The sequence below is a fragment of the Elephantulus edwardii genome, unplaced genomic scaffold (assembly GCF_000299155.1).
Source record: "Elephantulus edwardii isolate Elephantulus edwardi_28Jun2011 unplaced genomic scaffold, EleEdw1.0 scaffold00134, whole genome shotgun sequence".
NCBI classification, from domain to species: Eukaryota; Metazoa; Chordata; class Mammalia; order Macroscelidea; family Macroscelididae; genus Elephantulus; species Elephantulus edwardii.
In genome coordinates this window covers 8,649,186-8,676,744 of record NW_006399884.1, presented here as the reverse complement: position 1 = coordinate 8,676,744, position 27,559 = coordinate 8,649,186, and the positions used below count along the sequence as shown (strand labels likewise).

The following is a 27,559-nucleotide window of genomic DNA, read 5'->3' as shown; positions in this document are numbered from 1 at the left end:
CCTGACAAGATCAAGAAAAGACCTGGTTAACGGTACTATCCCAGCAGAATTAGCTACTGAGAGAGAGCTGTGTAGAATTGAACAATGTGTGTGGAGATACAACTTTACCTGAACTGTAGGCAAGTCTTTACTAAGAGTTCAGTATAATAGACTCAGTATAATAGACTCTAACTTCATTTCTTAAGGAGCTTTCCAGGAGAAAGATTGGCTTCCCTAAAGATTTGTTATGTGCCATCGAGTCAAATCATAGCGACACATCTGAAAATCCTGCCCGATGTTCATGATCTCTAACATGCTTGAACTCATAGTTAATGGTTTGTTGGAGTTCCTCCTCTCTTTCTTTGGCTCTCTACCTTTCCCAGTTGTTGTTGTTGTTGTTGTGTACTGTAGAGTCAGGACTGATCCACAGCTGATGCTTTAGCAGGTTTTCAGAGGCAGTTCATCTTACAGGAGGAGACTGCCCATCTTTCGAAGAGCATCTGGTGGCCTCGAATCTCATATCTTCGGGATTGCAGCCACCTATGATGTATTTTTCCCCAAGTATGTAGGGTGAAGTTTCATCATCCTTGTCTCTGAGGAGCACCTGACTGTACTTGCTCCAAGAGAGAGTTACAAATTAGGGATAGCACTGAAATGAATGAGAATTCTAGGACACTTAACTGTGCTCATGTGAAACCGATACATAGACCAAGAAGTAATTGTCTAAATGGAACAAGGAAGCACTGTACGACTTAAAATCAGGAAAGGTGTGCATCAGGTTTATATCTTTTCTCCATACCTATTCAATCCACACATGCTAAACAAATCATTTGAGAAGCTAGATTATATTAAAAAAGAATATGGCATTAGGATTGGAGGAAGACACATTAACTGCCTTATGCAGCCAACACAAACCTGCTCATAGAAAAGAAATAGGAGGTGAAACATGTCCTGCTGTTTCACATGACTTCTCCAGAGTACTAATGAGCAATGTTATTAGTTTAAAGTCTATGGTATGCCTTATCTAACCCATGATGGCTTTTCATTTACTTACTATATATCTGAAAGTTGGACAATGACTAAAGATGACAGAAGATTTTGTCCAATGCAATATGTCCTTTGCTTTCTTGCCTGCTGTTACCATGAGGGTTGATTGTGGATCCAAGTGAAATGAAATAATTGACCACTTCAATCTGTCCTTCATGTATCATGATCTTGCCTGTTGGTCCAGTGGTGAGAAATTTTGTTTTCTTGGGGTTGAGTTGTAATCGATATTGAAAGTTTTAGTCCTTGATCTATTGCAGCAAGCACTTCAAATCTTCCTCACTTTCAGTGAGCAAAGATATTAACATTTGTATAATGCAAGTTGTTGTTACATGTCACATTCTTCTTCATAGAGTCCAACTTCTCAAATGATCCTTTCAGATTGACTAGGTATGGAGAAAGGATACGTCCCTGACACACACCTGCTAATACAATTATCATTCAAATACACACACCAACAACTAAAACCGAAGAGAAGGCACCTGAGAAATTCTACCAACTTTTGCAGTCGAAAGTTGATTGAACATGCAATCAAACTGTGTTAATAATAATTGATGATTGGAATGTAAAGGTTGGGAATAAGGAATAAGGACTGAAAGTAGGAAAGTATGAACTTGGTGACAGAATGAGAGCAGAAAACAAGTGATTGAATTTTGTAAAATCAGTGATTCATTCTATTGCAAAGACCTTTTATAAAAAACCACAAACAGCGACTATGCACGTAGACCTCACCTGATGGATTACACAGGAATCAGATTGACTACATCTATGGAAAGAATCACTGGAGAAGTTCAATATCAGCAGTCAAAACCACCAGGCCAGGTGCTGACTGTGGAACAGACTATCACTTATTCAGGTGCAAGTGCAAACTTAAGATGAAGAAAATGAAAACAAGCCCACAAGAACTTAAAATACAATCTTGAGTCTAAACTACCTGAATTAAAAAACTATCCCAGTTTTGTTGGTTTTTATTTTTATTGAATGTCAGATGAGTTGTGAGATATCATCAAGGATATCATCCATGAAGAGAGCAAAAGGTCATTACAAAGACAGAAGAGGAAGAAAAGACCAAAATGGATTGAGATTAGAGGGACCCCCAATCAAATGCCCAGAAGTAACTCCTAAACCTTAAACTGACACCATCTCAGGAAGCCATCATTGGACTATCAACAATTGAGCCCATTTTAAGAAATAATATTTGCTTTTAGCACTCTTATAAAAAATTATCCAAATGAATATAAACTTCATGTCATTGAATGGATTCTAATTCCCAGCAACCCTAAAAGGACAGGCTGAATAAGGTTTCCAAGGACATGGTCTTCATGAAAGCAGACAGCTACATCTTTCTGGTGGGTTTGAACTTTTAATGGATGGCTAGCAGCCATGCTGCTTTAACCACTGTGCCAAAGATTAAAACTTTATGCATCAAACTCAACTCATTGCCATTGAGTTAGAATCAGGTAATTGGTTGCCACTGAGTTTGTTGTAACAGTTACCAACCTCAATCTCTTCGCCATCTATCATGATGCTGCCAATCAGTCCAGTGGTGAGAATTTTTGTCTTCTTGATGTTAAGCTTCAATCCATATTGAAAACTACAGTTCTTGACCTTCTGCAGCAAGTGCTTCAGGTCCTCCTCAGTTTCAGCAAGCAAGGTTGTGTCATCTGCATAATGCAGGTTTAATAAGTTTTTCTCCAATCCTGATGCCATATTCCTCTTCATAAGGCCCAGCCTCCCAATTGATTTGTTCTGCATAGAGACTGAAAAGGTATGGAGACAGGACACATTCCTGATGTACTTTCTTGCTAATTTTGAACCATGAAGTGTTTTCCTGCTCTGTTCTGAGGATTGCATCCTGGTCCAAGTATAGGTTTCACATACACACAATCAAGCACAATTAAAAGATGAATTGCATTAGGTAAATCTGCTCTCAGGGGCCTTCCTTCCTGAATGCTGAAAAGCAACGATGTCAGTCAAGAGACTAAGGTCCACCTGATCCAGTGCATATTCTTTGTCATTACTTGCTATGCATCAGAGAGCTGGATAATGACTAAGGATGATAGAAGAGGAATTGATGTCTTTGAGTTGTGGTGCTGAAGAAGAGTCTTGAACATACCATGGACCGCCAAGAAAACATAAAGGTCTGCCTTGAAGAAGGTGAAACCAAGTTTCTTCTTGGAGGCTAGGATTTTGAAGCTCCGTCTCACATACTTTGGGCATGTGGTCAGAAGGGACCAGTCCTTGAAGAAGGACATCATGCTCAGAAGGGTGGAGGGACAGTGCAGGAGAGGGAGACCCCAGATGAGATGGATTGATGCAGTGACTAGGGCAATGGAATAGATGTATCAGAGTTTGTGAGACTGGCTCAGGGCAGGGGGCAGACTTCAGAGCTATTGTATGTAGGGTTGCTATGAATTACTGGTGGTGACTTGATGACAAATAACAACAACAACAACATTGAGTTTGAGCCAATAGCAGACCCTCCGGTGGGTTTTCAGAGATTTTAAATCACACAGAAGGGGATTGTCCACCTTTCTCCTATGGAGCAGCTGGTGGATTCAGACCACCTGTCTTTGAGTTGGCGGTATAACTTCTTTATGACTAGGGCACCAGAGATCACTAAATTAATGGTGATGAAACAATATGGGGCAATGGTAAGATACATGGCACAATGAGATGTGCACATATGTTTGCCTATGTATAAATAGAATAATAAGGGAAAGATATAATTTTTTTAAAGCTAGGAAACATATAGTTCACTCTTTAGTCCTTCTGAAGGGTGTGTTTTAGGTTTGGGTATGTGAAAGAAGGATTCATTTATTAAATATATATATTTTACATCAAGCATATTTATGCTTGGACTTTAATAGGCCGAAGGTATTTAATATACTTATTTACTGTGTCCTGGATGTGTAGATAATTAAGAGTTGGATACACTTGTTGGCAAAGATGGTATTTCTTAAAATCCAATAAAAAAGTTAGGTCATTTACCTAAGATGATAATTAACAGCATAGGTACTGTTGTTCTTGTTAGGTCCATCGAGTCAAGTACAACTTATAGCGACTTTATGAACAACAGATCTGAACCCTGTCCTAACCTGTGCCATCCTCACACTTCCTGACACACTAGAGCCCACTGGAGCAGTCACAGTGTCAACCCACCTGGTCAAGGGTTTTCCTCTCTTTGCTGACCCTCCACCATTCCAACCATCACACCCCTCTCTAAGAAATAGCCCCTCCTAGCAACACACCTGAAGTATTTGAGACAAAGCCTCATCATCTTTGCCTCCAAAGAGCACTCTGGCTGCACCCTCTCCAAGACATATCTGTTCATTCTCTTGGCCACCCATGGGATGTTCAGTACTCTTCTCCAACATCACAGCTCAAAGGCATCAGTTCTTCTGTTATCCTTATTCATTGACCTTTGAAAACCCTACGAGCACTATAGGAACACAGATAATTACAGCAGTGTAATGACAGAGCCCAGATTGGGAGTCAATTGAAATAAGGGAAAATAATGACAAACATTGTTTAAGAATTGGAACATGGAATGTATATAACTTGAATGTTGGAAAACTGGAAATTGTTAAAAATGAAGTGGGATGCATGAATATCCACATACTAGGTATTAGTGAGATGTGATGGACACTTTGAATCAGATAATCATGTGGTATACTATACTGGGAGGGGGGGAAAACAAAAGAAGAATGATTTTGCATCAGTAGTCAAAAAGTCAATTTCAACTTCTACCCTGATACAATGTTGTGAGTGATAGTATTATCTATAAGCATACAAGGAAGAGCCATTAACACGACTATTATTTAAATATACACTCCAACATCTAGACCCAAGGAGGAAGAAATTGTGAATTTTTACCAAATTTTGCAGTCAGGAATTGACTGAAAATGCAATCAGGATGTGTTAATGGTAACTGGTGACTGGAGTGCAAAAGTTGGAAATAGTGAAGAAGGATCAGTAATTGGAAAATAAGGGTTTGGTGATAATGAGGCTGGAAATAGAACAAATTTTGTATTTTTAGTGATTTATTAATTGCAATTACTTTTTTTAAAAAGACATGACTGATGACTGTACACATGGATCTCTCCTGATGGGCTGCACTGGAATCAGATGGACTACATCTGTGGAAAAAAATCATTGAGAAGTTAAATCCTGGCAGTCAAACTAGGCCAGGGGAGGGCTATGGTTCAGACCATCAATTACTCATATGCTAAGTTCAAATTGAGGCTGAAGAAAATGAAAATAAGTCGGCAAGAACCAAGATATGATCTTGATCTACATTCCATCAGAATGTCAAGATCATCTTAATAATAGGTTTGAGGCCTTGAACAAGAATGATTCAAGACCAGATGAGTTTTGGGATCAAGCAAGGATATCATCCATGAAGATAGTAGAAGGTCATTACAAAGAACAAACCAAAACTCTAAAAATTACACTAGAGCTTCAAGAAGCCAAAACAAAAGGAAAACATGCCAAAGTAAAAGAGCATTAAGTGGGTGGGCTGCAATCATGGTCAGCTGGATGATAGGGATGAGAAGTCCTTATGGACTTTCCATGGAAGAAGTCAACACCAAAGGTCAGCGGAGCTGGGAAGGGCGATGGAGAAGATAGAGCACAAGTCTGGTCTTGAAACTACCAACCAGTTGCTGTCAAGTCAGCCCTGACTCATGGTGATCCTGTGTGTCTTAGAACAAAACCAGTCTCCATGTGGTTGCCAAGGGATGGCTTTTCTGAAGGAGATGACCTGGCCTTTCCCCTAAGGCATCGCTAGCTGACTTGGACCTCCATAGTTTTGGTTCTAGCTTGGTGCTTTTTTCATTTGCACCACTCAAGGGTTTGTGAAACAAGGCCTAAACTAGGTAGGTAACAAGGGGGTGCATCTCAAGGAGAAAGAATGAAGAAAATGGGTAAGAGAGAAGATGATGACCACAACATAACTGCTGATTGTTTTGTTGAGAGAGATAATTTCTCACAGTCTCAATGCCGGACAGAGAATAAGGAAGACTGGAGAAGAATGAATGCCTTTGTATTACCAGTTAGAGAAGAATACTGACTATACCATCCATGGACTGCCAGAGAAGAAACAAGTTTGTCATGGAAGAACAACCAGAGTGCTCCTTAGAAGGGAGGCTGGAGAGACGTAAGCTCACATCCTCTGGGCATATTATCAGGAAGGGCCAGTTCCTGAAGAAGGACGTCATGCTGAGAGTCAACGAAAAGCGGAGGACCCTCCACAGGACGGAGTAACACAGTGGCTGCAACAATGGCCTCAGACTTGGCAACGACTGTGCGTGGGTCACTATGAGTTAGAACTGACTCAAGGGCACGTACCAAAACCATCCTGAGGAATGTGGTACGTTCCAGCAGTGGTGTGTGTTCAATATTAGCAGGAGAATGAGGCTTTATCTAACAGGCACTGGGAAGCCTCTGCAAGCTTTTAAATCGAGGCACATACACATCAATACTTCAGGAAGAGGAATTTAAAGTGGTTTAGAGAAAACAGGGAGCTCTGGTGGCTTAGTGGCTAAGAATGCATGACCAACTCAAAGGTATGTAGTTCTAATCCACTAGCTGTTTTGCAAGAAAAAGACAGTCTCCTCTGATACAATTTACTGCCTCTGAAAACCCACCGGAGGGTCAGCTATGGGTTGGTTCCGACTCAATGGTACATAACAAGAAAAAACAGTGTGGATGGAGGGGTGATCCAGGCAACAGCACAACTGTAATTGGTTAATAAGCAACTGGTTACAGAGACTATAGCTCTTAGACACTCTTCAAACCCAAAGCTGAACCTGTTCCTGGAGACCAGGAAGAATATACTTCTCAGAACAATCAACCCCAGGTGACCAGAACGGCAGCATTTGCCCAAAACAAAGCTCAGAAGGCAGGAAAGGACCGGAAAGAAGGACAATGGACACCAGGAACCCAGAGGGGAAGTGGGAAGAGCACTGACCCGTTGAGGGGACTGCAATGCATGTCAGGAAATGATCTCTGTAAAAATTGTTGTGTAACAAACTGGCAGGCTTTGTAAACTTTCACCAAAACCACAATCAAGCATTCATAAAAAGCAAAAGCAACTGGTGGAATCTAGCTGAGGGTATGGTGGTTGGGTCTCAGGCCAAGTTTTAAAATCAGAAAGAAAAGAAAGTATAAGGTAGTCTGTCAAGTTGTGTCATAACTATCACAGATGTCACAGTTTATACATATTCATATGTATTATAAATATTAGATACTTTATATGCAAATATATGCTAATGAATATATACAACTCTCTCTATCTATCTATCTATGTATCCTGCCCATCCTCCCAAAGAACAGCTAGTGGATTTGAATTGCATGCCTTTGAGGTTGTAGTGCAGCGAGATAGATAGATAGATAGATAGATAGATAGATAGATAGATAGATAGATAGATAGATAGATAGATCTTGTAGCTTAATAAAGCGTTGCACTGCCAACCTAAAGATATGCAGTTCAAATCCACGAGCTGCTCTGCAGGAGAAGGAAGGGCAATCTTCCCTGGTGCAATCTGTAGCCTCTGAAAACCCACTAGATGGTTCAGACTTGATAGTAAACAACAATAACATATATATAAATATACATTTTCCTTTTTCAAACTGTGCTTTGAGTGAAGGTTTACAAAGCAAATTCAATTTTCATTCTACCACACATACACATTTTGTTCTATGACACTGATTTCTACTTCTATTTAGGAGCTCTGGTGGTACTGTTGGTGAAATGGTGACAGGTTCAAACCCACCAGCTGCTCAACTGGAGAATGATGAGGCCATATATTTCTGTAAAAACCATAGCCTTGGAAACCCTATGAGTTTCCTCTGTCCTACAGGGTCGCTGTGAGTCAGAACTGACGACAGCACGTAACAACTAGGACAAAGACTGAACCCACTGCAAGCACTGATCCAGAGAACTGCACAGATGTTTGCAATCAGTGTTTGTTAACTTAGGTTTATTCGGCAGCTGATTGGAAGGTGGGTGGTTTGAATCCATTAGGCGACCCTCTGGAAAGGTCACAGCTTGGAAACCCTGTGGGGCAGTTCTACTCAGTCCTGCAGCTGCTATGAGCTGGAAATCAACTTGATAGCAATGGTGTGTACACCTAGTTTGGGGAGCAGAAGTCAAGCAGAGTTTTCGAAATCTGATGAAAGAATGGACCCTCTACACACACACACACACACACACACACACACACACACACACACACAGCATTACATACCACTTCAGTGGGTTCATGAACACCAGTCACTTATTGTTCTACAATCCCACATAAATAACTGGCTAACAAACATCTCTATAATAGAAAGTTTATTTCCATTCATAAAATATATCACTAAATAGCTGAAAAAGTTACATATAGTTTTAAAACTTAGATTTAGAAAATCATATTAGCTTCTTAGCAAAATGCTTCTGTTTTATGTATTTACAAGAAGATCCTTCTGGTCCACACCATTCTTGCAGTCAGCCTTGAGAGGTTAACGGTCCCAGCAGGTTACCAGCTCTTACAGGCTCTTGCTAAGGATGATCCAGTTTTACAAAAGTCCCTTTGAAAACAAGAGTAATACAGAGAGCTCCGAGAGGAAAGTCCGGCAAAGCAGCAGTGGATAATATATTTTTCTCTTAGTGATGAACTTAGCTTCATTTTGGGTAATCTACAGCCTGTTTAAGGTAGGCAGGGGTGGAGTCCTTGAAGACAAAGTCCATTTCCTCTATGACTCTTCCTGCTGAGCCTGTGGAGAGGGGGCCTCTGGGCTCACCTCTTGATTGCAAGGCTGCCTGTTTTGGTAGCTGGAAGGTCGTTCCAATGCACGGTCATCCATGTTCTGATACATCTGAATAGGAGACAGAGACAGTGATCATCCAGTAGAGACTTCAGAGCCAGTAACCAATGCTACTGAGAACATTGCTGAATGGGAAACCTAAACTGCTATGTCAACCCTCACTAAAAGCAGACAAACAAAACTTCAGTTTCAAGTGTCTCTAACACAATTTTTAGAAAAGATGGTTACATTTAAATCATTATATTAGGCATAAGGCATAGAAGAAAGCTACACAATAATTGAAAGGGTAATTTTGTTCCTTCTATTCTTGGAAGCTCTGGTGGCTTAGTGGCAAGGAGTTGCACTGCCAACCCAAAGACATGCAGTTCGAACCCAATAGCTACTTCATGAGAGAAAGATGGGCAATTTCCTCCTATATGATTTACTGCCCCTGAAAACCTTCTGGAGCAGCTATCAGTCAGTTCTGACTTGACAGTACCCACAACGATTCTTGGATTAGGAAGTCCTGATGAGATACTAACTAAAAGATTGATGGTTTGAATCTTCCAGCTGTTCCCAGGAAGAAAGACAAGTAGTGTCTTCCTGTAACATTTATCAGCTTCCAACTGAACTGCTATGAGCCAGAACTGACTAATGGCAGAAGGGTTATTTTGTTTGCTTGTTCTTGGATTGACAGCGTGGCTGCAACAGTGACCTCAAGGACAGCAGCGATAGTGAGCATGGCACAAGGCGAAGTGTTTTGTTCTGCTGTACACGTGCTGGCTATGAATCAGAATCAACTCCCCTGTGACTAACAACAATGACAATAACAATTCATGGAGAAATAAAAGCAGAGTGAAAGATTTTATTTCATTCTTGTATCTACTTGAGACTCAACTGTCCTTCTAAAACCCTGAAAACAGTGCAGATGAATCCTAAAAGAAAGGCTTCAAAAAGGGATTTGTTCATTATGTAATTAAGGCAGGGGCCGGAGGCATGAGGTTTGTGTCTCAATTTCTTTTTTCCAAATGAAAATAGCTTTACTTTCTCTCATTGATTCTAAAGAGAATACTTAGCCACACAGTTAAGCAATGGAGAAAGGCATTACTTAAAAAGTTACAGTCACTCAGATAGCCACGTCTATTGGAATCCTACAGTGCACACTCAATTTTGCACCAGGAAGTTGGCTGCATATTGTCCTGTTGTTATTGTTAACTGACTCACAGTGAGCTTATGCATAATGAGACTGGGTTTCCACTGGCTCATTTTCAGAAGATCACAGGCTGAGGATTCCCCGCATATTGTTCTGTTCTTGCCGTTAGGGACCATCAAGTCAGCGTTGACTCCTCACGACCCTGTGAACAGATCTGAACCTTGCTGTGTCTTATGCCATCCTCACAATTTCAGATATGCTCAAGTTAATTGTTACGGTCACTGTGTCATTCCATCTTGTTGAGGGTCTTCCTCTCTGGTGCCCCTTGACAACATGCCCAAAGCAGGTGAAATAAAGTTTCACTATTCTTTTCTCTAATTTTGTTCCAGAGCCTTAGTTTTTAATCACTAATTTATTGTTCACATGTTGCATACACTACATATTTTCCCCATTCTCTAAAGATGGTTACATGCCATCTTTCCAATGGTAGCCTAGGGTTCAACGGCACTGATGGACTTGGTGTCTAAGAAAAGTCAAATGTGTACACATGACCTACTTTGTCCTTGGGGTGAATGAAGGACATGGAACTGCTGGATGTGAGGGTATATGAAACTGAATTGTGATATACTTTGCCAGACAGCCAGAAACACTGTACTCCTCTCCTACCAACTGTTCCTGGAGCACTGTTTTCACCTGACTTTTACCAACAGTGGGTCTTAACAATCTTTTCTATTTCTGACCCTTTGATAAGCAACTTTTGGTTCCCTTACCTGTATATGTCTTAATATACATAAAGTTGAATTCTTTCTCTATATTTAATGATTCTTTGGATTTCATTGTGAATGGCCCATTTTATTCCTTTTCTTATATTGGGATATATATATATATATATATGTTTTATTATTCTTATTGATTTGCAAGAGCTCTTTGTATTTTAAAGACCCTTTATTCTTTTTTATTTCAATTCTACAGACTCTTCCCTACTCTCATCTTTGACTCTATTTATTTCCCTCCCCCCCCCCCGTTAGCCAGCTTTTTATACTCAGTTATCTTCTAGCAGTAAGGAGTTGTGCTTTTTTTTTTTTTCTTTTCTTCTCCCTGCCTCTTTTTAAACAGTCCCTTGGTAAGGACTATCCACTTAGCTTTGTATCCAAAGACGAAATTTGTAGGTGAAAGGAGTTAGGAGTTAGCCTTCGTTACAGACTGGTTCATTTCAGGGTCGAAAATATGGAACGCTTCATGAATTTGCGTGTCATCCTTGCGCAGGGGCCATGCTAATCTTCTCTGTATCGTTCCAATTTTTAGTATATGTGCTGCCGAAGCGAGCACAGGAGTTGTGCTTTCAACCCAAATGTTGGTGGTTTGAATCCATCAGTTGTTCTACAGAGGAAAGATAATCAATCCCTTCCCATTTTATATACAGCCTCTGAAAACCCACTTTCAGAAGGGTTGGTTATGGGTCAGTTCTGATTCAATGGCATGTAACAATATCTTCTAATCTTAAAGTTTCTTTCTAGAAATCCCTCAATTTCTTTCACATATTCTGATCAGTTTGATTGGTTGACTAATCAGTTATTGGGTCTAAGCCAGCAACCCAACCCAGTGACATCAAGTTAATTCTAATTCATATCAACATTAAGACAAAGTAGAGCTGCTCAGAAAGTTTCCACAACTGTACTCTTTACAGAAGCAGCTTGCCTATCTTTCACCTATAGTATGGCTGGTGAATTCGAATCACCAACCTCTTTGGTTAGTAGTTGCATACTTTGACCACTATACCTCCAAAATGCCTTTTAGTGTCTCCTTATCCACTTCTAGAAAAGAGTATCATATGAAATTTAATTATAAAAGGAATACACGAATACATTTTCCTTACAAAACCTGGAATCCATAGGATCTGAAATATCTAAGTATAAATATGTACATAGGACCAGGAGGCAGTCATCAGAACAGAGCAAGGGATGTGTCCTATCTCCACACCTTTTAAATCTATATGCGGAACAGATTATCCGGGAGACTGGCCTCTATTATGAGAAATGTGACATCAGAATTGGAGGAAGAAAAAAAAAAGAAGAAAAAAAAAGAATTGGAGGAAGATTCATCAACAATCTGCATTATGCAGATGACACAACCCTGCTTGCTGAAACTGAGGAGGACCTGAAGCGCTTGCTGCAAAAGGTCAAGGACTGCAGCCTTCAGTATGGATTGAAGCTCAAGATCAACAAAACAAAGAATCTCACCACTGGGCCAGTTGGCAGTATCATGATAGATATGAAGAGATTGAGATTGTTGACAGCTTTAGTTTGCTTGGCTCCACAATCAACATTATTGGTACCGGCAGCCAGGAAAGTAAAAGATGAATTGCATTGGGAAAGTCTGCTGTCAGAGACCTCTCCAAAGTACTGAAGAGCAATGATATCAGTCTGGAGACTATAGTGTGCCTGATACAGGCCACAGTCTTTGCAATTACTTGCTATGCATCAGAAAGCTAGACAATGACATAGAAGAATTGACACTTTTGAGCTGTGGTGCTGGAGAAGAGTGTTGAAAGTATCATGTACTGCTAGGAGAATGAACAGGTTCATCCTAGAGAGGGTGAGACCAGGCTGCTCCTTGGAGGCAAGGATTCTGAAGCTCCATCTAACATACTTTGGGCATGTTGCAAGGAGGAACCAGTTCTTGGAGAGGGACATCATGCTTGGGAGGGTGGAGGGAAAGCACAAGAGAGGAAGACCCTCAATGAGATGGACTGATCCAGTGACCGGGGTAATGGGGGTAGGTGTGTCGGAGACAGTGAGATTGGCACAGGATAGAGCAGTTTATGGCTGTTGTACATAGGGTCGCTATGAGTCGCAGGTGACTCGATGGCACATAATAACAACAACCACATCAAAGAAATTTCTTACAGTTTTTTAATACATGATGGTGCTACCTACCGCTTCCTCTGCATCTGCCAGCTGGCATCCGAGAAACGAAGTCAGGTTAGGGAAGGAGGGCCGCTTCCGTGAGTCAAAAGCCCAGCAGGACTGCATTATAAAGTATCTGCAAAAGTGAGGGAACACAGAGCCAGGTGAACAAATCAGAAAGCGTCAAAATGGATCTTCTTCTGCATAAGGAATGCCGCTTTTGCTCTACAACTATTTATTTGTGGCATGGCTGCTTTATGGCAAGAACTCTACTATATATTAGGAGTCCATATCTGAAGCAAGAGGTTAGATGGTAGGGATGAAAACACCCAACCAACTCAAGTTGCCATTGAGGTGACCTGACCTGTGGTGACCCATATGTGTCAAGTAGAGGCTGGCTTTTGGAAGGATCATCAAACTTCTCTTCTAAGGCACCTCTGGGTGGCCTTGAACCACCAGCCTTTCAGGTGGAAGTCAAGAGTTTATTTGTTTGAACCACTCAGTGACTCCCAGATGGTGGGTGGAAATGCATTTTTAAAAACGTAATATAGAACACAAGTCAGGAGACAGAGAGCCTCGGAGACCTGTAAACTAAGAACTCATCTCAGAAAAACACATGGCTGTCAAGTCGGACCTGACTCATGGCTGACTCTCGAAGTAGTCTTCAGGGGCTGAGGAGTTTGCCCCTTTTCTCCTGCAAGCTAAGGAACAGACACCCAGAATTATGGGCCTATGAGGTAGGGCTTCCAATTGGGTCATTCCACTGCCACCACCTGCTGAGAATTTGCTCTTCCATTCCACCCACAGCCATGGAATCTATTCCAACTTATACCAACCCTATACGGCTGTGCTCTTCACTGAAGAAGCCTGCCTAATCGCTCTCCCTCAGAGCAGCTGGTGGATTGGAACTGCTGACCTTTCAGGTAGCAACACTTAACCTACTACACCACCTGGGTTCCTTTTTCATTCCAAATACACTGAATCAGAACCTATGATTTAACAAAATTCCCAGGTGATTTTTACACATACACACATAGGAATCACCAAAAGGTCCGTAAGACTCTCCTGTTAAACTGTAGATAAGGATTCAGTCTGTCTGGGCTGGAAGAACAAACCAGAATAAACTGGTTCAATGTTCTGCTCTAAAGACAGGGGAAATTTCAGTGTGTTCAGGAATCTTCTTCCAAGGCCCTTAAGCCCCCACTGCCCCAAGGAGTTTTCTTTCTTTTTAAAAAGACAAAAAAAAAAATCATAAACTTTACGTGAAAAGATTTTTTACTTAAAAAATATATTTGAAATTAAAGATTTCATCCAGTTTACAGTCTGATTGGAACGTACATTTCTTCTGTAGCGTAAAAAGGCTGGTCCATTTTAAATCCACTTTGAATGAGTTTATAGAAGTTTGCATCAACTGGAATCCCAGGGTAAGGGTTCACACCTGAGAAAAACATTAGAGACATAGATAACTCATCCCATGAATTTCTGTGTGTTCATCCAGTCAGTTAACAGACATCTACTGAGAACTTCCATGTGTCAGGTGCTAGGGTAAAGTGCAAAGTACACCCCCCAAGCAGATTAGAGTCTAGCAGGGAAGATGTTGTGTTTTGGTGTGTGTTTTGTTTGTTTGTTTTTTTAAATGAGATACAAAGCAAATCAGTTTTCCACTTACACACATTTTGTTTTATGACATTAATTACCATACCCACTATGTGAATTCACTCTTCCCACTTCCTCCTTGTGATTCTCATTTCCTTTAATCCTTCTACCCAGTACCCCTTCCAGCCCCTTGAGCTTTATCCTTCGACAAATAATGCCCTTTTCATCATATATGGTTAATTATTCTGAGAGGTGTCATCCTAGTCACCTTACAGGTCTATCATTTGCTGAAAGTTGAGTCACAGAGGGGAGTGTGTGTGAGTTTTCTTTTGAGTTCCAAGGGTGATTAAGGGAAATAGTACTGGAGGCTCCACCAGTCCCTATCTTAACATCAATCTTGGCCACTGTCATGTTTTTGAGTTTTGTTCCACATGTCCCTTCACTCTATCCAGGACTTTCTAAACTCTGTTAGAATGATCACCAGTGGTAGCTGGGCATCATCTAGTCCTTTTGGTCTCTGGAATTGAGGTTCACTTAGTCCACTGGCTCTTTGGACTAATTGTTTCAGTACAAACTCTTTTTCTTCTCTATTCCAGGCAGAGATAAACATGCCTTGGATAGTTGTGCCTTAGATGATCGATTGAAAGCTTGAAGACTACCACTGCTACTTACCACAGAAGGATATACACAGTCTTTGTGGACTATGTTCATGTCAATTGACCTTGATGTCCCCTGAGACTATGGTCCTGGAGCCCCAGATCCAGTAACCCATTCCTGCAGGGGAGATGTTGCTTCCAGCTGCTATCCAGTCATCCTTGACTGATGGTGACCCCCGAGCACAATAAGACTGGACCATTGTGATCCACAGGGTTTTAAATTTTGGAATTTTGGAGGTAGATCACTGGGTCTTTCTTCCCAGCTTGTTTTAGCTTGGAAGCTCTGTGAAATATGTTCAGCATCGGATCAACACACAAGCTTCCACTTGTCTGGTGGTGTGTGTACTGTGCATGAGGTATATTGACTGGGAATGGAACCGAGGTCTCCCAAATGCAAGACAAGAATTCCATCATTTAGCCACCACCACCTCTAGGGGGAAAGCAGCACTGTCTCTATGAACAAATGCCCCTAGGAAAGACAAACATGAGCCAAAAAATGCTGCCTTTATGAATAAATGCCTCTTCTGCCACGAGGACAGAACTGGATAGGGCCCAGCTAACCATTACTGAACATTCTGACTAAAGACTATGTCAATGAGTATGGATCAAAAAGGGTGAGATCCAGAGCATATTTTCAAAACCTCAGGGAGCCATGGAGGTTAAGTGGGTCTCTGAAATAACTGCCATAAGATAATCTTTAAATCCTAAATTTAAAACCATCCCCTGAATTCTTCTTCAAATGAAATGATAGAATATTTTTAGTTAAGCTACATTAGTTAAGTGTAGCTAAGTTAAGGTAGTAAAGGTCTATCTTGAACAACCTGCTCCTTTAAGATCTATGTTTGGGCAAAGAGCACTGAACATCCCGCTGGCTGCCAAGACAACAAACAACTCTGTCTTGAAAGAAATGCAACCGCACCCAGCGCACTCCTTAGAGACAAGGATGGTGAAACTTCATCTCACAAGCTTGGGCATGTGGTCAGGGGGTGCTGGTGCTTGGAAAAAGACATCATGCTGGAAAAGGCAGAGGGTCATCGAAAGAAAGGAGGACCCTCAATGAGAAGGAGTGGAACAGAGACTGTCACATGGCCTTAAGCATGGTGGAGATGCCAGGATGGTGTCGAACAGGTCAGGGCTTTGGTCTGTGGTTCACAGGGTGGCTATGAACTATATTCACCACAATAGGACCTAACAATAACAACAACACATTATGGGATCAAACTGATGGCAGCAACTTGAAGGACTGGATAGGAATCTTGGGGGCAGTGAAGAACTGTCAGAAAACAAGGGTGAAACTGGCTACACAACTCAAAGGATGCAACCAGAGTCACTGACTTGGACAGGTAGAAATGGTTAAATTGGTGAAGGTTCTGCTGTGTATGTTCTCAATAATCACAAGGTAAGTAATCAATTAAAGAAACATGTCACGTGCTACAATAGAAGACTAAGGAGCTGTGGATGTGCACTGAGGTAGCACTTAGCCCAGCCTGTAAAGGAGGAGTTAGCGAGGTCTCATAGCGAAGCTCAGAGGATGTGCAAAGGCTCGGTGCCAGGGAGGGCAGCAAACCACAGGACGTACCAAGTGAGAAAATTTCCCAGAGTAATATTCCGTAGGACCAGACGTCACTCTTAATCGTGTAGACTCCTTCAAACAAGCTTTCCGGAGCCATCCATTTGACAGGCAAGCGGGCCTGGGGAATCCCAAGAAGAAAGAAGAAGGTGAATTTTCTGCAGATGGACATGGCTTCTTTTTTCTTATTAGCCGGACTCAAAACCAAACCCAAACACAAACCATTGATGCCAAGTGGATACACTGACTCATCTTTCTCCTGAGGAAGAGTCTGAACTGATGACTGTTAGGTTAGCAGCATAACGCTTAACCCACTGTGCTACCAGGGCTCCCATTAGTGAGATCACAGTGTTGAGCATATTCCCAAAGGTGCTTAATTTTAAAGATTTACAGTACTCAAGCCATTTTGAAATGGACAATCTAAAATAGCAGCCTTAATCAAAACTTATTCCTTTAAAGCATATCTCCAACAAAGGCTTCTGTTTGGACATGGTAAATTAGCAGTGTACAATTGCTTTCTACTCAGGAGTGTCATGGTGGTGCACTGGTAAAAGCACTTGTCAGTCCAAACCCACCATGGGAGAAAGAGGTGGCATTTTCCTTCTGAAGAGATTTGTTATTGTTGCTGTGTACCATTGAGTTGGAACTGACCCACAGCTGACCCTCCAACAGGTTGTGAGAGGCTGTTAATCACATGGGAGGAGGTTGCCTGTCTTTTTCCACATGGAGCAGGAGGTGTATCTGAACCACGCATCTTTGGGTTGCCAATATAACTCCTTACCACTAGGTTACCAGAGACTTACAACCTTTGAAATCCTCTGAGGCAGTTCTACCCTGTCTTGTAGGGTTCTCCTGAGTTAGGATAGATTCTGGTTTGGCATGGTTTAATCTTGATGAAAGCAGACTCCCAGGTCGTCTTCTCACAGAGTTGCTGGCTGGGTTTGAACCAACTATCTTTTGGTTAGCAGCTGAATGCTCAACAGTTGTGCCACCAGGGCTCCAACTATATACAGTCATTCATCATACTTAAATTTCCCACCATAATGACCGTGGCCTGGGTCTGACACCAGCCAAGGTGATTGATTATTTTACTCTGGTGGGAATGCAGTTTTTAAATTAGATTTTTAGCATTTATTGAAGATTTCTCCCGGACAAGGCGCCCTCATGTGGTCTATTGGTTTGTTCCCACAGCAGCCCTGTCTGTAAATGACGAGCTACAAGTCTCAGGAGAAACACAAGATCATGGTGGTCACACACAGATTTGGAGAGTCAGACTAGTCATGTTCAAATGTGGGTTCTGTGCAACCACACCAAGTGTCCTAACCTTCGTGTGCCTCAGCTTCCTCTCCCACAAAAGGGGTGCCCTAATGACTGGTGAGGTGCTGTAGATTCCAACTCACAGAGAACATAAAAGCCAGAGTAGAATGGTTCTCATAGGCTTTTTCAAGCTTCAACCTTTCCAGGAAGGCCCTCTGGCTGCACAATAGATGAGGGGTTGTGCTGCTAACAAAAATGTCAACACTTTGAACTCACCAGCCACTCCATGGAATAACGACAGGCAGCCTTCTCCCTTTAAGATTTACAGCCTTGGAAACTCACAGGAGGTCATTGTAAGTCAGAGACAATCAGTGGCAGTGGGTTTGGTTCTTGGGAACCTTCACAGGAGCCACTCTCCTGGTCTTTTATCCCACCGAGACCCTGGGGAGGTTGGAACCATTGATCTCTCACCCAACCACTTACTTAACTATGGCACCAGCAAGGTGTCATTTACGTTTTATTACAGGTAGAATATTCCCTAAAGCTGTGGGGAAGCCTTCTAAGCATAAAAAGGGCTAATCATAGAAAGTTTTTTATGTTGCTAAAAATGAAAAAAAAAAAAAGAGTAGGGACCAAGGGGGAAAAAAAAATTATCTAATGATATCTAATGATGATAAAAGGTAGCTTGTAAAAACACAAAATTAGCAGGAGAACGTATAAGAGCTGGCAGCCTCACATTGCCCCTGATCACATAGTTGGAGTCATTCATGATGTCCCGGGCCAATCCGAAGTCACATATCTTCACCACTTTCCCATGGGTCACCAGGACATTCCTGGCCGCCAGGTCTCTGTGCACACACTGAAGAAGAAAGTCAGACTGTTACTTATGATGACACACATTATCATAGCATCTTTCTTTCTGCAGGACTCAAGCTCAAGTTGAGTTAAAGATGAAGAAAAGGTAAGTTCATTAAGGTCTTTCATCAGACTTGGATCCCCAACCATGAAACCCTCACCACTGTCGACTCAATTCCAACTCTCCACTGGATTTCTGAAGCTGGATCTTTACCTGGGACCAGGGACAAAACCCAAGCCTGGGAGCCATGGCTCATGAGACACTGTACTCTGCCATCGAGCTACATCTACAGGCCCTCTGAAGCTGGATCTTTAATGGGGAGAGATTCTCATTTTTCTCCCATGGAGATACCACATGACGGATACAAACAGCTGACCTTTTGGTTAGCAGCCCAACATGTAACACCCTAGACTAACAGACTTGCCTCAACCAGTCATCATGCTATCTAAAATGATGAACATGAGTGGCTTAACTCTTCAGTATTTGTTCTGTGCCTAGAACATTCTCACAGTACAAAAGGGGAAAGATTCTTAGAAGACCAAATGGAGTTGATTAATGTGTTTTGATGTAAGAGATATGACAATAGGTGATCTTACTGGTCTTCTCCCAGGGTTTTTAGAAGTCCCTTCTACAGAGTGTCTTTACTGGTCTCTGTGTGTGGACATACAGCACATTTTGCTGAGTGGAAAGCTGGTTCAGGAATAACATGGAGGAATGTCAGAGAAAGTAAAGGGACCCGGCAGGCCAGCAGGCAGGAAGTAGCACTGCTGCTGGGAAGAGATGTGTTGACCATTTGGAAAAGTTAAAAAAAATAGTCTTGGAGGTGGACTAGAGTAGAGTTAGAGGGAGCTCCCAAGGTGAGAGATGGTGTGGCATTAATCAAAGGGGTTCAGACAAGAAAAGTACCTCTAAAGGCTGACGCAGAGGGTCAGCGGCACCACGTCCCACCCAATCTCAGGCAGTGGCAGCAGCGGGGACCATTCTCACCAGGTCCAAGAGAAGACCTACTACCACAGGGATAACATGGTAACACATTTTGAATCTTCAGTCTTCTTTGAAGGCTACTGTAATGAAGTTTGAGATATGTGTTCTTTTGACAATGTGCAATTTTTTTTCCATGGAATGGATAGATGAGGAAGGAGATCCATGCACGGTGTCATCTCAGTTGGCGTTAGAAGACGTGTTTAGGCTTTATGAGCTAACCAAGGATTCTGAACTCCTAATTCGTGTATTCCCTTATGTACTGGAATGTTCTGGAATTCCATGTCCAGGAGAAGATAAATCCATCTAATACTGACATGCTCACAGCTGGAGACAGGTTTTTTTGTGCAAAGGGCCATATTTTCCAAGCTAGGCATTTCCAGGAAGTATTAAAAGAAGATGGAAGGAATATACTGAGTCATTATATAGAAAGGAATTGGCAGATACAGAGGAATTTAAAGAAATAACATGAGCAAGAGCCTATGGTGATGAAGGAAGAAGTTCAAGCTGCTTTGAAGGAAATAGCAAAAAATAAGGCCCCAGGAATAGATGGTATACCAATTGAAGTATTTCAGATAACAGATGTTGCCCTGGATGTGCTCACCAAGTTGTGCCAAGAAATCTGGAGAATAACCACTTGACCAACTGACTGGAAGAGATCTATATTTGTTCCCATTCCAAAGAAAGGTGACCCAACTGAGTGTGGAAACTACAGAACAGTGTCATTGATTTCACATGCAAGCAAGATTCTGCTGAAGATCATCCAAAAACGATTAGAACAGCACATCAGCAGAGAACTGCCGGAAGTCCAGGCTGGGTTTAGAAGGGGTCGTGGTACTAGGGATATTGTTGCTGATGTTAGATGGATCTTGGCTGAAAGCAGGGAATACCAGAAGAATGTCTATCTGTGTTTCATTGATTATGCAAAGGCATTTGACTGTGTGGATCATAACAAACTGTGGCTGACTCTGAGAAGAATGGGAATCCCAGAACATTTAATTGTGCTAATATGAAACCTATACTTGGACCAAGAGGCAGTAGTCAGAACAGAGCAGGGTAACACTGCATGGTTCAAAATTGGGAAGGGTGTACGCCAGGGATGCATCCTGTCTCCATACCTTTTCAACATGTATGCAGAGCAGATTATTCGAGAGGCTGGGCTCTATGAGGAGAATTGTGGCATCAGGATTGGTGGAAGATCTATTAACAATCTCCGTTATGCAGATGAAACAACCTTGCTTGCTGAAACTGAGGAGGACCTCATGCACTTGCTGCGAAGGGTCAAGGACTGCAGGCTTCAGTATGGACTAAGGCTCAATGTCAAGAATACAAAGATTCTCGCCACTGGACCAATTGGCAGCGTCAGGATGGATGACTAAGAGATTGAGAGTGTTCACAGCTTCACTTTGCTCGGCTCCACAGTCAACACTCTTGGTACTAGCAGTCAGGAAATCAAAAAGCATGTCGCGATGGGAAAGTCTGCCGTTAGGGACCTCTCAAAGGTACTCAGGAGCAACAGTGTCTCTCTGGAGACTAAGGTGCACCTGATACAGGTCATGGTATTTGCAATCGCTTGTTATGCATCAGAGAATTGGACAATGACTAGGGAGGACAGAAGGAGAGTGGATGCTTTTGAGTTGTGGTGCTGGAGAAGGGTAATGAATGTACCATGGACTGCCAGGAAAACAAACAGATTCATCTTGGAGAGGATTAAACCAAGCTGCTCCTTGGAGGCAAGGATTCTGGGGCTTCGTCTGACATACTTTGGACATGTTGCCAGGAGGGACGGGTCCTTGGAGAGGGACATCATGCTTGGGAGTGTGGAGGGACGGCACAGGAGGGGAAGACCCTCTATGAGATGGATTGATTCAGTGACTGGGGTAATCGGGATGGGTGTGTCAGAGGCGGTGCGGTTGGCGCAGGATAGAGCAGGGTTTAGAGCTGTTGTGCATAGGGTCGCTATGAGTCGGAAACGACTCGATGGCACATAACAACACAACAACAAGGCATTTCAACAGGCGTGCTGACTGCCATCGCGCCGACCAAAGATGGGGACTTTGATACTAGGGATAAATGCATCAACTGCAAACTCCTAGTTCATAAAAAGTGCCATGAACATGTCACAGTTGAATGTGGGCAACATTATTTGCCCCCAGAACCAATGATGCCATGGATCCATCATCCATGCATTCAGAACAGGCACAGACAGTAATTCCATATAACCCTCATGTTAAATCAGCTTGTTAAAGAGAAGGAGGCAAAGAATATCAGGGAAAATGGCAAAAGCTTCATCTGGTTTAGGATTTCAGGATTTTGATTTGCTCTAAGTAATAGGAAAAGGAATTTATGCCAAGTTACTTACTAGTTCAATTGAAAAAAAAAAAAAACTAACACAAAACTCCAAAAAACCAAACAAACCACAAACCCATAAAACACCAAAGAAACACAAACCCAGATTTTAATTATGCCATGAAAGCTGTGAAAAAAAAAACAGTTTGTTAATGACGACGAGGATATTGATTGGGTGCAAACAGAGAAGCATATTTTTGAGAGGCATCCAATCAGCTTTTTCTTGGTCGGCTGCATTCTTGCTTTCAGACAGAAAGCGCGTTGTTCTTTGTTACTGAGTATGTCGATAGAGGAGAACTAATGTTTGATATGCAGCCAAAGAGAAAACTTCCTGAAGAACATGCCAGATTTCACTCTGCAGAAATCAGTCTAGCATTAAATTATCTTCATGAGCGAGGGATAATTTATATAGAAATTTACAATTGGACAATGTGTATTACTGGACTCTGCAGGACACATTAGACTCACTGACTATGGCACATGTAAGGAAGGATGGCGGCCTGGAGATAAACAAGCACTTTCTGTGGTGCCCTAATTGCATCGCTGCTGAGATTTTAAGAGAAGAATATGGTGTCAGTGCCAACTGCTGTGGTGTTGGAGTACTAATGTCTGGGTGGGCTTTAAAAAATTTTTTTTATAATGTGTGTGTGTGTGTGTGTGGGTGTGGGTGTATCATCAAATCGGATCTGACAGGTACAGGAGGAAATTGCCCCTCTGATCAAAACACAGAGGATTATCTCTCCCAAGTTATCTTGGAAAACCAAATTCAAATATCACATTCTCTCTCTGTGAAAGTGGCAAGTGTCCGGAAAAGTTTTCTCAACAAAGATCCAAAAGAATGGTTGGGTTGTTATCCTCAAACTGGACTCAGGGACATCCATTCTTTCAAAATGTTGATGGGACTATGATAGAGAAAAAAAGATGGTATTGCCTTCAGATATTTCTGGAGAATTTTATTTAGACAACTTTGGTTCTCAGTTTACCAATGAACCTGTCCAGCTCACTCCCAGGACATTGTAAGGAAGATTGACCAGTCTGAATGGGAAGGTTGCGAGGATATCAATCCTCTTCTGATAGCTGCAGAAGAATGGGACTGATCTCATTTGCCAACTATGTATGTTGCTTGTACTGTATTTAATGCATGGATAAACATGTTAAACCAGCCTGAATATAATGATATAAATTTAAAAACAAACCATTTTCACATTTTCCACCTTCAAAATGCACCCAATATCTTCTGTTCTTGACTATATGAGTCAGGTATTTAACATCTAAATGAAACAGTGAAGGGAAAGGGGGAAGAAACTAATTTCTAGACAAGCAATCATGTAAAAATGTAAATATACTATTCTTCAATGACCCACTTAAGCGTTAAAATATTCTCTCTTTTACGGTCTTCTCAATTACTTGTTATGCTTCAAAGAGTTGGATGGTGACTAAGGATGTCAGAAGAAGAATGGATGCCTTCGAGTTGTGGTGTTAGAGAAGAGTCTTGAACATACTGTGGACTGCCAAGAAAACAAATAGGTCTGTCTTGGAGAGGGTGAAGCCAAGTTGCTCCTTGGAGGCCAGGAGTTTGAAGCTCCGCCTCACTTACTTTCCTTAGACCATTCTTTAGAGAAAGACATCATACTCAGAAGGTTGGCAAACAGCGCAGCAGAGGGAGATCCTGGATGAGATGGATTGATACAGTAACTGGGGTAATGGGGGTTGGTATGTCAGAATTAGTGAGACTGGCTCAGGACAGGGAAGGGTTCAGAGCTGCTGTATGTAGGGTCGCTATACATCACAGGTGACTAAGTGGCACATAACATACTATGACAGGTTTGGAAGTAGGAGTGGCATCCACCTCCTAAATAACATGGCTCTAGAAACTCTATGAACTTTGATAATTGTCAATAGTTGTAGAGGGGCTGCAGGCCTTTTGTTCATAGGGTCGCTATGAGTAGTGCTCAACTCCAAGGCACTCAACAGCAACACTTTAAAGGAAATACCACTGTTCTAAAAGAGAATCAATTACATTGAGGCACATAGAGGTTTTATATCATAAATCTCTTACTACTTTTGTCATTATGTGTTTAATTTTGGAATAAAAGATTAGTTAAAAACATATATTCTTGATAACAAAAAAATAAAAAGAGAAAAATGCATCTTCTTATGTTACCTGTTGGTTTTCAAGTCCTTTTTTGTTTAAAAATTCAACCATAGATTTTACCCTTTTACTGGGTAACTCTGAGAGAAAGATGAGAAATCTCTTCCCGTGCGATTAACTGTCTCTGAAAACCTACTGGAGGGTCAGCTATGAGCCGGTTCTGACTCGAGGGTACACAACACACAACACACACTGGATAATTAAATTATTGATTTTTAAATTTTTGTTGTTGTGTACCGTCGAGTTAGAACCACCCAAAGCTGATCCTCTGGAGGGTTTTCAGAGGCAGACAGTCACACAGGAGGACACTGCCCATCCTTCATGTCTTTGGGATTGCAGTGCAGCTTCTTGCCACTGGGCCAGTAACAGTTATTAAATTGATTGATAATAAAAAGTGTTGCTAGCACAGAATTGGAGAACTCAGATCTTCCTTGAGTAACAAACAAACAAACATTTTTTTAAAGAATCAGATCCCAACTTATTAGTGATTTTGAGTTTGTTCCTTTAGCCAGAACTTTATTTGGAAAGTTAATAAAAGTATATTAAAGGAATCTCTACAACCAGGAGAGGATAAAATAGATGAATGGGATCTTTTAAGAATCAAATCCCTATGCACATCCAAAAACTTCTCCAACAGGGTGAAAAGGAAAGCCACAGACTGGGGAAAAATATTTGGTAATGACATGTCAGATAAGGGACTTATATCTAGAATTTATAAAATACTCAAGCACCACAACAAGATAAAGGTAAACCATGCAATTGAAAAATCGGCACAGGACATGAACAGGCACTTCACCAAAGAAGACATTCAGATGACCAACAAACACATGAAGAAATGTTTAAAACCCCTAGCTCTAAGAGAGATGCAAATCAAAACACCTATGAGATATCATCTCACCCCAGTAAGAATAGCAAAAATTAACAGAACAGCAAACATCAAATGCTGGCCCTTATTTATTCACTGTTGGTGGGAGTGTAAAATGGTGCAATCACTATGGAAGGCAGTATGGCACATTCTCAAAAAGTTGCAAATAGAAATATCATTTGACCCAGCAATTCCACTACTGGAAATATACCCTAAGGAAACTATAACCACCACCCAAGCAGATGTATGTACACCCATAAGTTATTGTAACTTTGTTCACAACAGCAAAGAGTTGGAAACAACCCAAGTGCCCATCAACAAATGAATGGATAGAGAATCTCTGTTATATTCACACATACTATGCTGCTTTGAAAAACAATGAACTCATGAAATATTATTCAAAATGGGTGACCCTGGAGGACATTATGTTGAGTGAAATATCTCAGTTGCAAAAGGACAAATACTGCATAGGGCCACTGTTGTAAAACAGGACTGGCATCGGGGTTTGGGGAGAGTGAAAAAGATGGGTTCAATAATGTATACTGCATTGAAACAGATGAGGGAGAGAATTGTTTAAGAGGGATATATGATTAGGTATTATTGTCATGACAGGAGTCCAGAATGGAGGCTGCATAGTGGAGTACACTTAGGGCAAGGGATTGTATAACAATGAAAGAATTTTTCTTTTACTTTTCAAAGAGAAGAGTGAATTGGGGGAGAGGGGTGGGTAGGGAAAAAAGGGCAACAAAGAATGAATGGAAATCCAAAGTCTCTGTAAACTTTCATGAAAATTAATTAAAAAAATATATAAAAGGAATCAGAATGAAGTAGAAGGAAAATACATTAATATAGAGAAAGGGGGAAAATAGATATTTAAGATAGATTCAGAAAAGTATAATGGTATTATTTATTTCCTATTGGAGAGTAAATTCCACAGTTGCTGTATGTTATTATTGTTGTTATGCACTGTTGAATCACCTGTGACTCACAGTGACCCTGTCTCTGAAGCTTGCCCCCTCCTGAGCCAGTCTCACTGACTCTGACACAACATAGTCACTGTATCAATCCATCTCATCCAGAGTCTTCTTCTCCTGCGCTGTCCCTCCACCCTTCCGAGCATGATGTCCTTCTCCAAGGATCAGTCCCTCCTGGCCACATGCCCAAAGTAGGTAAGACAGAGCTTCAAAATCCTAGCCTCCAAGGAGAAACTTGGTTTCACCCTCTCTAAGACAGACCTGTTTGTTTTCTTGGTGGTCCATGGAATGTTCAAGACTCTTCTACAGCACCACAATTCAAAGGCATCAATTCTTCTTCTATCATCTTTAGTCATTATCCAGCTTTTTGATGCATAGCAAGTAATTACAAAGATCATGGCCTGGATTAGGAGCACCTTAGTCTCTAGACTGATATTATTGCTTCTCAGTACTCTGGAAAGGTATCTGACAGCAAATTTTTACCTAACGCAATGTGTCTTTTGATTTCCTGACTGCTGGTGCCAAAAGTGTTGATTGTGGAGCTGAGCGAGCTATAACTGTCAACAACCTCAATCTCTTCTCCAGCCATCATGGTGCTGACAATTGGGCCAATGATGAGAATATCTGTCTTCTTGATATTGAGCTTCAACTCATATTGAAGACTACAGTCCTTGACCTTCTGCAGTAAGCACTTCAGGTCCTCCTCAGTTTCAGAAAGCAAGGTTGTAGTACATACTGTGTAGGTAGTACGGACTACACATAGTACATATGTGGTACATACAGCTATGCTGTGTGGATTAATTTAAATAATAAGGACTGTACTTACTTCCTATTAAGCTTATCAGAAACATTCCATTTAGTTAGTGGAGGGAGAATACTTTTTTCTTTATAATTTTTTTTCAGTTTATCAAGAGTGAGCCTTTATTAAGCTATTTTGCAAAAGTGATTGTCCATTCCCAGACAAAGATGCAGGTCTTTCATAGCCCATCAAGAGTTTCTATCCCCTTAGCCGTTGAGTCCCTCATCTGATTTCTCATTGATTGAGCAGTACAGTGAGTACAATCTTTCTTGGATGGTGATGGAGTCTAAGCTCTTCTTTTATGACTCCCATTTCCCTCCTTTCCTGTTGCCTGGTTTGCCTGTGCATTCTGGGGACTCTGTGGTTTGTCATGTTAGTTAACGGTTTATGGTTCTTTTGGATCAATTTGTGACTCATTACCTCAGTCTTTGTTCTCTTTACATTGAAGATGGATCAATCTGAATTTAATTTCTTACATTTGGAAAAGTAGAGGGCCATTGGAAGAGAGAAAGACTCTCAACAGTAGAGTTTGACACAGTGATTGCAAGGATGGGCTTGGGTATCTCAGAGATTGTAAGTATGGAACAGGATAGGACAAAGTTTCTAGAAAGTTGGAACCACCTAGTTTTCT

The 27,559-nt window shown here is 41.4% G+C and overlaps 1 protein-coding gene and 1 pseudogene across 1 annotated transcript in view; one reads left to right on the top strand and one right to left on the bottom strand.

Annotated features, from left to right (window-relative positions):
- Positions 1-8,763: 8,763 nt before the first annotated feature.
- The window catches only part of FLT3 (fms-related tyrosine kinase 3), a 114,137-nt gene continuing 95,341 nt past the window's right edge, over positions 8,764-27,559 (bottom strand). The window contains exons 20-24 of the mRNA XM_006894088.1: positions 18,689-18,811; positions 16,705-16,816; positions 14,212-14,311; positions 12,904-13,009; positions 8,764-8,886 (exon numbers count right to left, since the gene is read on the bottom strand). Of these exons, the coding sequence (XP_006894150.1) occupies positions 8,764-8,886; positions 12,904-13,009; positions 14,212-14,311; positions 16,705-16,816; positions 18,689-18,811 (564 nt within the window). The remainder of the gene's footprint in view (positions 8,887-12,903; positions 13,010-14,211; positions 14,312-16,704; positions 16,817-18,688; positions 18,812-27,559) is intronic.
- LOC102876771 lies at positions 18,903-23,158 on the top strand (annotated as a pseudogene).